This window comes from Xyrauchen texanus, chromosome 19 (assembly GCF_025860055.1).
Source record: "Xyrauchen texanus isolate HMW12.3.18 chromosome 19, RBS_HiC_50CHRs, whole genome shotgun sequence".
Taxonomy (NCBI): domain Eukaryota; kingdom Metazoa; phylum Chordata; class Actinopteri; order Cypriniformes; family Catostomidae; genus Xyrauchen; species Xyrauchen texanus.
The window spans coordinates 42,620,861-42,633,360 of record NC_068294.1 but is presented as its reverse complement, the minus strand read 5'-3'; the positions used below and the strand labels follow the sequence as shown (position 1 = coordinate 42,633,360).

Sequence of the window (12,500 nt, the reverse complement as noted above, 5' to 3'; positions counted from 1 at the left end):
TAAAAGCGTTAGCAGTTCGGCAAAATTATACACACAACTTGCTAACTGAACCACACACATGCAATCAGCTAGTTAGGAAGTATTAGCAGGCTAGCAGCTACATAGTCATGCTGTCATGTAAACAAGTAATGAGGCTAGTTAGCTAGCTATATGGTTAATGGTCATTAACACCATTGCTGGTCATTTATGTAGTATTTAGTTAAACGTTTCTTTGTGATCTATAAGCTGTCATTCCTGCTAATTTTAAGACAGAGGCAAGAAAGTCTTAAGTTATGTTTACATTCATTCCTGAGGTCTCACAAACATGTTGAAAGCATTTCCTTCATATAAGCGTTAAATATCGACTAAGGCTACGTCTACATTAATCCGGATGCATTTGAAAATGCCGTTTTCATTTCAAAACGCTCTCCATCCACACTAACGTTTTCAAGCTTTCTGAAGAAATTTACTTGCGGCTTCAACCGTTGGTACACCACCCCAAAGCTGGGCTGGTGGACCAGTGGCCTCGCCGCAGGCAGCTCCTGAGACATACATACACTTTTCCCTGGTGGACCAGCTGTTTGGTTCTCGGAGGGGCGGAGACTCCGAGTGAAGCCGGGTGAGGTCTGCTTAAGAATGGGTGCACAAGGTTCGCATGGTGCGCCGGGTAAGGAGGTCCTCGGAGGTGGGGGTGTAAGTGAGAGTGTGTGAGGCCGAAGGGAGTGAGGGGTGGCGGTGAGGAAGAGTGCTGAGGTGAGGGTGGCTGTCCCTGGAGGTGTGGGGTGTCAGTGAGAGTGTGTGAGGCCAAAGGGAGTGAGGGGTGGCGGTGAGGAAGAGTACTGAGGTGAGGGTGGCTGTCCCTGGAGGTGTGGGGTGTCAGTGAGAGTATGTGAGGCCGAAGGGAGTGAGGGGTGGCGGTGAGGAAGAGTACTGAGGTGAGGGTGGCTGTCCCTGGAGGTGTGGGGTGTCAGTGATAGTGTGTGAGGCCAAAGGGAGTGAGGGGCGGCGGTGAGGAAGAGTACTGAGGTGAGGGTGGCTGTCCCTGGAGGTGTGGGGTGTCAGTGAGAGTGTGTGAGGCCGAAGGGAGTGAGGGGCGGCGGTGAGGAAGAGTGCTGAGGTGAGGGTGGCTGTCCCTGGAGGTGTGGGGTGTCAGTGAGAGTGTGTGAGGCCGAAGGGAGTGAGGGGTGGCGGTGAGGAAGAGTGCTGAGGTGAGGGTGGCTGTCCCTGGAGGTGTGGGGTGTCAGTGATAGTGTGTGAGGCCAAAGGGAGTGAGGGGTGGCGGTGAGGAAGAGTGCTGAGGTGAGGGTGGCTGTCCCTGGAGGTGTGGGGTGTCAGTGATAGTGTGTGAGGCCGAAGGGAGTGAGGGGCGGCAGTGAGGAAGAGTGCTGAGGTGAGGGTGGCTGTCCCTGGAGGTGTGGGGTGTCAGTGAGAGTGTGTGAGGCCGAAGGGAGTGAGGGGCGGCGGTGAGGAAGAGTACTGAGGTGAGGGTGGCTGTCCCTGGAGGTGTGGGGTGTCAGTGAGAGTGTGTGAGGCCGAAGGGAGTGAGGGCGGCGGTGAGGAAGAGTGCTGAGGTGAGGGTGGCTGTCCCTGGAGGTGTGGGGTGTCAGTGAGAGTGTGTGAGGCCGAAGGGAGTGAGGGGCAGCAGTGAGGAAGAGTGCTGAGGTGAGGGTGGCTGTCCCTGGAGGTGTGGGGTGTCAGTGAGAGTGTGTGAGGCCGAAGGGAGTGAGGGGTGGCGGTGAGGAAGAGTGCTGAGGTGAGGGTGGCTGCCCCTGGAGGTGTGGGGTGTCAGTGAGAGTGTGTGAGGCCGAAGGAGAGAGGCCCACTAGGCGTCTCGCGCTATGATTTATTTTTCTAAAAGTTGCACGTCCACACTAAAACGCATGAAAACACTTAAAGCGTGTCACTGCGCATCGCGGAAAATCCCTGCTGCATTTACGGTCTGAAACACGATTGTCCTCGTGTTCCGTCGCCGGACACTAATTCGAGTAAACTTCCCTTCAGCCTTTCAAGGAACGCAATGTGAAGGTTGTACAAAGTGACATTTATTTTTTAACCATGCTATCAAAGTGAGTATCAGGCACAACAGCGCCGCCCGCTATAACACAGGCCGCCATCTTGATTGTTTTGGTTGGATAGGTCACATGACTAAAAATGAGTCATCGTTTTCCAAAGCGTCCGTTTTCACAGTCCCTGCTACAACGCTAAAACGGCGTTTTCAAATGTATCCACTTTGGAGTGCGTTTTCATAAACCTTCACGTACAACATCGCCATCTCAGTGTGGACGGAAGGCCAAAACAGATGCACTTCCAGCTTGGAACAAGTCAGTGATTTTGCTCGCTAATACTGCAATTTATGTTGAATATAATGGATGAAAAGATCCCATAGATTAACGTAGAAACCAAAGAGAGCGTAACAGTGCCCAGTCTGCCCACCCACTTATTTTTCAGTACCGCCTCATTTTTCCATAGAGATTACATAAAGATTTGTATAAAAGAGCCTGTGCACTTAACGTCTTTCATGAGGGAATGAACACAATCCCATGATGCATTGCATATTACGAAATGGATGTAAGAACGGTGGAAAAATCTCAAACTATTTATTTCAAGTAGTTGATCATTAGTATAGAAACAATATAATATAATTTTAAGCAACATATTCAGACACTGTATAAATAAGTAGTTTGAGAGTGTAGGGAGAGTGACTCAAGCACAGTGCATCATGGGAGTGGGCGGAGCTACAGAGCTCTATTGCTGATTCTCTGATTGGTGGATCTTTCTCTTCGGGATCATGGGTAGTGTAGTTACTCATCGGGAATTCTGCCATTAAACATGTTTATTTATTTTGTATATTTTAAAAACAACCAAACAACCACCTAACCTAGTAAACAGCCAGTCCAGCAGTAGCCATGAGAAAGGGACAAGTGCAGACTAGCATTAGCAAACACAGTTTCACCACAGCCATTTTTTCCCCTTCCTGTGCTATTTTGTAGTGTTATATTTATAGACTCTTACACCTCCACATTTATCTTCATCTACCCTGTCTGAGGACACTTAAGTTTGTTTGAGGTGCAGAGGTGTTTGATTGTCTCATAACTAATGACTTCCACAGTGTCCATGTGAACTTTTATCAAACCCACTGGGACATACAGGATGTTGTTCAGGGCTACCATAGACACCACACTGCCCTCTAGTGACAGCAATAAAACCACATGTAATCAACTTCAATACACTTGTGCTCATATTATTGCATATAATTACATTTGATAGAACATCCATTTTATAAAACTACATTTTATTTGTACCTCTGCCACTAGAGGGCAGTTATAGTGTTTACATTTTGGATAAGAGTGTAATTACAATTCAACATAAGTAAACATTTATCTTAGTAATTATATAGATCACTGGTCCCGCCTAACATTTTGTTCTCATTTAATGTCTCATTTTGTGGAAGTGAATTGGGTTGCGATTGTTGTTTCGTGTTGACTGACATAAGAGGAAATATAATGGACAAATTACAGCGCAAACACACGAACTCCACATGTAAATATGTTAAAGGGACAGTTCACCCAAAAATGAAAATTCTCTCATCATTTACTCACCCTCATGTCATCCCAGATGAGTGACTTTCTTCTTCTGCAGAACACAAACGAAGATTTTTTAAATCTTCATCTTTCAGCTCTGTAGGTCCATACAATGCAAGTGAATGGTGGCCAGAACTTTGAAGCTTCAAAAAGCACATAAAGGCAGCATAAAAGTAATCCATATGACTCAATATATATACCACAATATGACAGGTGTGCGTGAGAAACAGATCAACATTAAGGTCCTTTTTTTTTACTATAAATTCTCCTCCCTGCCCAGTAGGTGGCGATATGCACGAAGAATGCGATACGCCAAAAAACAAAAGAAGAAAATGTGAAAGTGAATGTGGAGATTTATAGTAAAAGATGAATTAAATATTGATCTTTTTCTGACCCACACCTGTCATGTCACTTCTTAAGACATGGATTAAACCACTGGAGTACTTTTATGCTGCCTTTAAAAGCACTTTTAGGGCTTCAAAGTTTTGGACCCTGTTGACTTGCAATGTATGGACCTACAGAGCTGAAATATTCTTAAAAAAATCTTCATTTGTGTTCTGCAGAAGCTAGAAAGTCATACACATCTGGGATGGCATGAGGGTGAGTAAATGATGAGAGAATTCTAATTTATGGGTGAACTGTCCCTTTAATCAAATGTTATTAAATGTTATTTGTTTAATCACATATTACACTTGAAAATTGCATTTCCATACCATTGCCATCACATGTGAAATGTTCCAAATAACACATAAATCAAGTTTTCTGTCCTGCATCAAGTGTCACAAGCTGGCATGTTACGTTCAGCCTGACAGGTGTGTGGCTAACCCTCCGGATTCACATCAAATTACAGCTTAAACACATTTAACCTTCGCCGCTTCTGATTAAACCATGCCGTCAGCTGTCTGGGACGCTTTCTTGATTAAGTCTGGATTGCAGCTCATTGTGTCCTAAAAGCAATCTCTATCTCTGCAGGATTAAAATCAACACCTCCTCGCACGCGTCCCTCCCGCCCGCCCTGACTCTCCATTTAGAACACACACACTCAATGATGACACAAATGACACAGAATGAAACTCATTCTGTGAAATCTCATTGCTAAAATCATGTCTGCATGCTATACAAACCTTTAGTCATTGTTGTGTTTGCATGTGGAATTAGTTCTTATGTACTGTTATTATCTTTTATTTGTTATTTGGCTTTGGACACTTTGATACATTATTATTGTAAAGTTATAACTTATGATTGCTTTATCGTATCAACGCAATTGTTCTCAGACACAGTTGACATGATTGGGAACAAAACATAAGCAGTTTTTTTCAGAGCCACCTTATTTACACACTGAGATATATAACGTCAAACTATTATTTTTTTGTTGTTTTTTTTGGTCGAGTTTTAAGCCTCTCATTTTGGGTATGCAACTGAAACAGGAAATCGTTAAAAACAGTTTCAGAGCTCGAAGGGTTAAAACAACAAAACCGAGCCCCCTACCCTAAACCTCAAACCTAAACGAACTGAAAATGTACATGTTAAAAATACATTCTCTGAAAAACCCAAAATATCTCATGCAGTGTTGTGTCTAAAACAAGATCAATCATATTGATTTGGTTTTAAGGATTTTTAGATATCTTTACAGGAAAACAATACAAAAATTATTATCAAGAATAAGATTTTTGCCCTAATATCAAAGGTCTTACTAGGAAAAAATAAATTATGATCCAACGTGAATTTTCTTGATAATAAATACTGATCGTGTCTGGCAACATGTGCATGTAAAATGGCTAGAAATAGCCTTTTAGCTTAGCATAAAGCTAACAATTTACACAAGGTTATTTCTATTTCTTGTGCTCCAAACGTACTTCTCTGTCATCTCGTATGAATGTAACACATCATTAGAAAGTGTTTCACCGCTGTTCAAATGCACTTTAGATTATTTATATGTATAAATGTTTTCCAACTGGATAGTTTAAATATTAAATGATACAAATGACAATAATTTTTTTTTCAATTCTTTTAGAATGTACCTGTATTCTAATTACCAATGATTTAAATTGTAACTGTAGCGGAATACGGTTACCTATATTTGAATTTTAAATACGTAATCCATTACTCCCCAACCGTGGCTATAGTTAAAGTGTTTATGTGTCATATAAGACAGTATTGTGTGAGGAACAGGGTGAAAAGTAAGTGTTTATGAACTGATAATCTGCCTTTTTACTCGTGATTTGTGTGAAAGTCAATAAAAGTCACTAGCGCCTCTAGTGTTACGTACGATAAGTACAACAAGCAATATAAAAATACCAGGTTGATTTTTTCCACATCGAATATCTCATTTCACTCAGAACTACTCGTCACATTACGGCTGTGAATGCTGTTTCGTGTTTATCATAAAATTCGCTGTTATAGCTCTGCACTCTTACTGTACAGTATATCAACAAGCCTCCCATTTGAGTCTGTTTTTCTGTCTAAACATTCAAGACATCTAAGTGTGTTGATTTAGGAACTTGGTTTCAAGATCTCCAGGCTTCCTTCTGTAATGGGGAGCATTTTTGAACAGTTTATGGAGCGCTTTGTTTTTTTAAAATAGAGAAAAGCCCCATGAGGCTCTTTCCGTTTGCTCTTAAATGAGGATGGACCACTGAGTTCCACTTTAAAACAAGCTGTCCGGATCTTAAAACAAAAATAATTTGCCGAGCGATATGGGAGAGATAACAGCCGTGCCATTCTCTCGTGAGCTTGACAAATGTGTGCGGAGAATACAAATCAGATCTTACCGCTTCAGAACAAGCAGTCACGTTAAAACAAGATAACAGGAGAGTTAGTGTTTACACTCAACGTACCGATGGATAACTTGTCACTCTACACATTGGAATGGGAGAAAGCCCCAGAATTATACATGTCACTTGTAAGATCAATAGAAGTCAATTTAACATCCCTATCACAATGTAAAAACAAATATGTGTCACTCACGTGGTGAATGCTGGGTTATATTTGGCCCCCTGGTAATATGAGTAAAGGTTGAACATGCCGATCATAAAGGCGACAAAGACCATAATGAAGATGACCATGAATTTGAAGATGTCCTTCACCGTGCGGCCGAGTGAGATCTGTAGCGGGCCGAAGCTCTCATTGGCGGGGAGGACGTAAGCGATACGGGAGAAGCTTAGGACCACCGCGATGGCGTAGAGACCCTCTGAGATGATCTGTGGATCTGATGGTCTCCACCTGTTCCTCGCTGAGACAGACAGAGAACATTTGCAAAAAACACTGTAGCAGTATTATGGGATAGTAGTGGTAATACAAGGGTTATTGTCATTAAATGATAACCATATTCATACATCATATTTACATTGTACTCAATGTACTGAAGACAATACCATGGTATTAACATAATAGCAGTGTCCAAAAACCATGATAATAGCATGGTTAATTTTTCCTAAAAACAAGGTATTATCCTGGTACAACCTTCAGGAAACCATAATAATACTATGGTACCCAAAAGACATATCAATGTCAAGGTATGATATCTCCACAAAAAAAAACATAGTGCGGTGATGTGGCCGTGGCCGAGCAACTTCTGTGGAGAGCGAGGCTGGGAGTGGAAGAGTGGTAAGGATTGACACCTGTGGTAAATTATCTCTAACAGTTGTTTTGTGTTGCAGTGAGAGCTGGAGATGGAATAAAGGGCAATCCAGACCACTGGAGTGGAGAGAGAGAGATGCACTAAGCCGTGATCATTTGTGTGTGTGTGTGTGTGTGTGTGTGTGTGTGTGTGTGTGTGTGTGTGCATTTGTAATGCTGAAAAGCATAAGTTTATGTGTGTCACCGAAAAGTGTGTGAATAAAGCCTTACGTTGGATTGTTTACCGGCTCCCTAATCCCCCATCCCGAAGAGAACAAGAGACTTGCCACAGTGGTGCCGAAATCCGGGATTAGGAGGAAGAAAACACCATCATGGAGTTCTCGCAGATGCCCGAAGTATTCAAGACCCTCGCCAGCATCCACCAAGTGCAACATCAGTCTCTGCTTGAGCTGTATCTGGAACAGGAGCCGCAGTTCCAGGCAATCTTTCAGGCTCAAGTGGAGGACCGGCAGGTACAACGGAGCTCAGTACACCAGGAGGGGTCTTCAGCCAGGATCCCCGCACCCAACTATGGCTGTGCCGCACGTCACGCTTTCCAAGATGGGGACCTCAAGATGACCTTGAGGCTTTCGTCGAGCTCTTTGAGCAGAAGGCTGATGCATGGAACTGGCCGAGGTCCCAGTAAGTGGCCCGCTTACTCCCGCTGTTGTCCGGGGAAGCCCAACTCGTGGCCCAACATCTTCCTGTGGCCAACCTCCTGGTGTACGAGGACTTGAAGAAGGCCATCCTGCAATGGGTTGGCTAAAGCCCACCCGTTCGCATTAACCCAACAGCTCTGTGACACCTTCTGAAGGGGGCTGCTGGCTAAAGAACGTGACGACGAGGGAGTGCTTGATCTGGTGGTACTAGAGCAGCTCATCGCCCGGCTACCGAAAGGAACGGGAGAGTGGGTCCAGTGCCACCACCTGGCGTCGCTGAGGACTATATGCTGGTGTTTTCAGGGGCTGATGAGCCCTCATCCTCTTCTCTCTCTCTCTCCCTCTCTCTCCCGTCTATCCCCCTCTAATTCCCCCATCCTGTTCTGGTTCCCCAGAAATGGGGAATCATGTGTCAAAACCAGTTCCCCGGTCCCATGAACCGTTCAACACGTCGGGTTGCCCTAACACTCTCTGCTCTCCCCACAGGTTGGTGAATCCGCTGCCGCAGGTGTGGGCATGAAATCTGGGTCTGTCTGCTGGAGATTTGGGGAACATGGGCACATCAAGGACTAGTGCCCCACAATGGAGGTGAAGACACTGGTCCGGATCCCCGACGTGCCACAGGCCGCACCTGATCGAGCAGGAGCATACCGGATACCTGTGAGTATTAAGGGGGGGCTACATACCACAAAAAATATAGTGTCGACAAAACAAATGGTGTCCCAAAAACATGGTAATACCATGGTACAATATTGCAACAAACGTGGTAATTTCATTGTTCCATGTCTAAAAAAACGTGGTGTTATATTGGTACTACCACCAAGAAACAGTAACGTAATGGTACCATTCAAAAAAAATAAATACATGGTAAAACCATCATGGCAGTGTCCCAGAAACATGGTATTATATGGTAAAGGCACTTATATAGCGCCTTCTTAACCTTAATGGTAACTCATTCACCCATTCACACATCAATGATGGCAGAGCTGCCGTGGAAGGCACTAGCCTGCCATTGGGAGCAACTTGGGGTTCAGTGTCTTGCCCAAGGACACTTCGGCACATGGAGTCATGTAGGCCGGGATTCGAACCACCAACCCTGCGATTAGTGGCCAATCCGCTCTACCAACTGAGCCACAGCCGCCCTGCCCTATATGGGCACTACAGTAACTCAAACAGCAATACCAAAAACACGGTAATGCCAAAATCATGATAATATCATGGTACCATGTCCAAAACATATTATTACCACGTCCAAATGTAAGTGTAGAAACTTTATTCACTTATGGAGATAACATCAAGACAGGACCACCAGCATCCCATAATTTGATAAGAATTCTGTCTTTGATTCAAATTGAAAGGAAAATGTAAATAATGTGTGTTTGGAGTTTGAAGGTTTGACCTCAAAGAGAATCAGAGTGAGAAACTCAAAGGTGGAGAATTCTGATGACGACTTTGTTCAAAGATTCTCACTGAACACAATGAACATACACCGTCAGAGTCTCTCTCTCTCTCTCTCTCTCTCTCTCTCTCTCTCTCTCTCTCTCTCTCTCTCTCTTCGCTCTCTCACTCTCTCTCTCTATCTCTCACTCACTCTCCCTCTCTCTCTCACTCTTTCTCGCTCTCGCTCTCTCACTCTCTCTCTCTCTCTCTCACTCTCTCTCTCACTCTCTCTCGCACTCTCTCTCGCTCTCTCTCTCACTCTCTCTCATTGCATGTGGCCAGTGTGTGTAGAGCTTGATGTTTTCACCAGCTGTGATATCAGTTTTGCACCAGCAGATAGCAGCATTGATAAGAGAAGATAACATCGCATTGTGTTTTTCAGAATGGCGTACTGCTATTCCACTCACACTATTTCATTCGTATGCAGTATGTACTGTATCCTGGGCACAGTATGTGTATTTTCTGTATGCACTGAATACCTGGATGATTTAGCCAAAATCAGTGTGTGGTATACAGCAGAGCACACTATGAAGTATGCAGTTAGCAGTATGCAAGTATTCCATTCCACACATAGTCATACATAGTTATTAATGACCAGCGATTAATAATGAGTACACAAATATGGCTATAAATAAAGCTCTGGAAGATTTATAGTAGAATTCATATGTTGTAATGAGCAACCGTGAGGTCAAACTGGTCATGCAAACCACAGATTTCATCTGAGCTAATAAAGCTTACTCCAACAGTTTCTGAATTGTCACATCCTAATGATTGAACCTACCGAAATGACCAGATTTATAAAAACAACACAATATAAAACCCTTTCTACAGACTCACAGACAGCAGCCTAATGGAGATGCACCATTTGAAACATAGTTTTCACCCAAATACCACGTTTACTTCAGTAATTAATGCTCCTACAATAAAGCTTTGGTAACTTAATATAAAAATTAATAAATAAATGCAATATTAAGAAATTAAATAAAGGAATAAATGTCATGATAAAACAAATATAATTCATTTTTAATTATATTTATTCCTGAATTTATTATTGTATGACTTTTTTCCTTTATTATTGTATTATTATTTATTTTTAACTTTATTTGTATTCTTATTTATTCATTTATTTTGCATTGTTTTTATTTTTTATTATTTATATTATTTATTCCCACATATATTTATTAGAAAAAGAGAATATAATAAAGGAAAAAAAAAAAGTTATTCAAAAATAAATAAATTCAGGAATAAATTTGATTAAAAACTAATTATATTTGATTAATCAAGACATTTATTCCTTTATTTATTTTCTTATTATTACATGTATTTATTTATTTTTGCAGGTTTCGTCCTCCATGGGTAAATCTCACAAAAACAATTCCAGGTCACATTTCATCCCAAATTCAAAAGAGAAAAAACATATTATTTATGAGTTATTTGTGTGTAATCAATTTCAATGGTGAGTCTCATTCTTCCTGTATTACACTGAAAAAAGCATGATTTTGTGGTGAAGTTAATATAGCAGAAACGATTAAGCATTTTCTACATTGAATAAGTTAAAGTGGGAACTTGAAATTATTAAGTAATTTCTACATTTGTACTTATATGATTAGTTAAAGTTAATTAAAGTTCAGTCATTGTTTACTCACCCCTGTATTGTTAAAACCCTTCACGACTTTCTGTCTTTTTCTGAACACAAAGGGAGAAACTGTGAAATAATGTTGTGCTCAGTGATGTCATACAATGACAGTTTATTGTGACCATCTCTTCAAGCTTCAAAAGAACACAAAAGTATCATTCAGAAGTCTAATTAATTATTCATGAGACTCATGATTGTTATGAAATCATACAATAAGATTTTAATTGAAATCTAATGTATTATTTAGTGTAAATGTTCACTGACCGTTGATCTCCTGTGTGCGTTCATGATAGGACATGAGAGCAACAGTTCACGCAGCCCCTCGCGACATTGGGGCGTTCAAGAGCAAACTCGTTTTGTTTATCTAAAAACAATGATATTAACAACAGAACACAACTGCACACAGAACAGAACTTACTGAACATGTCATACAAGAGTTTGTAGTTAAAGAATTGATGCATTTCTATGCCCAGCCTTATTTTATTGAATGTTTCTGGACCAGTGCCAGTTTACAGTGGACAGTTACCCGCACAATGCCGAAAATAGAAAACAAGCGATCGATAGAATGTTCCGTCGCTCGTCACGGCTGGTTAGGACAAAATCTCTGATTAACATAGAAAATAGATGTTTTATTGTGTGACGTTTGCCGTCAGGTTCAGACACGGAGTGACTGTGGCGTCCTGTAGCTCCTCAATGTTTCGGTTTGATTTCTGAGAGCTCCGTTCAAAAAAATAAGGCTGGGCATAGAAATGCATCAATTCTTCGACTACAATCTGTTTGCAAATTCTGACACCATTTTTATTGTTGATTTTGTTGTTACGTTTAATAACTTCTTGTTTTATGATGTATTGAAGTATCAAGAGTTACTGTATTAACTGAAATGTTTAATTTAATTTAAATGTATAATTAAGTTATATTTACTCACTTTAATCAATATCTGTGGCAAGGCGGAGGTCGGGCCCTAATTAGGCTGATGAAGCCTGAGAGGGATAAAGGCGACCGGAGACGGCAGTGTGACAGAGAGAGAGAGTTACGGGCAGCTGTTTGTCACCTGTGTGTGTTTGTCTTTTTGGTTCAGTTTCATATTAAACTATTATCTATATTATCATGCCGGTTCTCGCCTCCTCTCGATTGAACTCTGTTACACTGGTGCCGAAACCCGGGAAGGAGGAGGGATGCACCGTAGTAGAGTCCTCGGCACTACCATCCACCCTAGCGGAGCAGCCGTGGCCATCCGATGGGGGACGGAGGAGCCCGGCCGTCTGAGAGCGGAGGAATGGCCGCCAACCACGAGGGGAAGAGGGGCTCCTAACCAAATGCCTGGAGTGGTCAGGGCCTCTGCCAGGGGTGGAGGAGACCCCTTCCGTCCACTGGAGGCTGGAGGCCTGCATTCGATCCGCCAGGGAGGTGCGGCTGTCGTCCGTTAGAGGGTGGAGGAATGGCCGAGGACCTGGCTGAGGCGTATTGGAGAACCGGAGAACCGTTTTATAACATCGACATATTATTGACCAGTTTTGTGAGATTCACTCATCAACAACGGTGGTAACTATGGTATTTTCACACAAACTATGGTTGCCATGGCAATCT

The 12,500-nt window shown here is 42.4% G+C and overlaps 1 protein-coding gene across 1 annotated transcript in view; it reads right to left on the bottom strand.

Moving 5' to 3' along the window:
* The window catches only part of trpc7b (transient receptor potential cation channel, subfamily C, member 7b), a 49,780-nt gene that overhangs the window by 14,560 nt on the left and 22,720 nt on the right, over window positions 1-12,500 (bottom strand). The window contains 1 exon segment of the mRNA XM_052149669.1: window positions 6,528-6,792. Within this exon segment, the coding sequence (XP_052005629.1) occupies window positions 6,528-6,792 (265 nt within the window).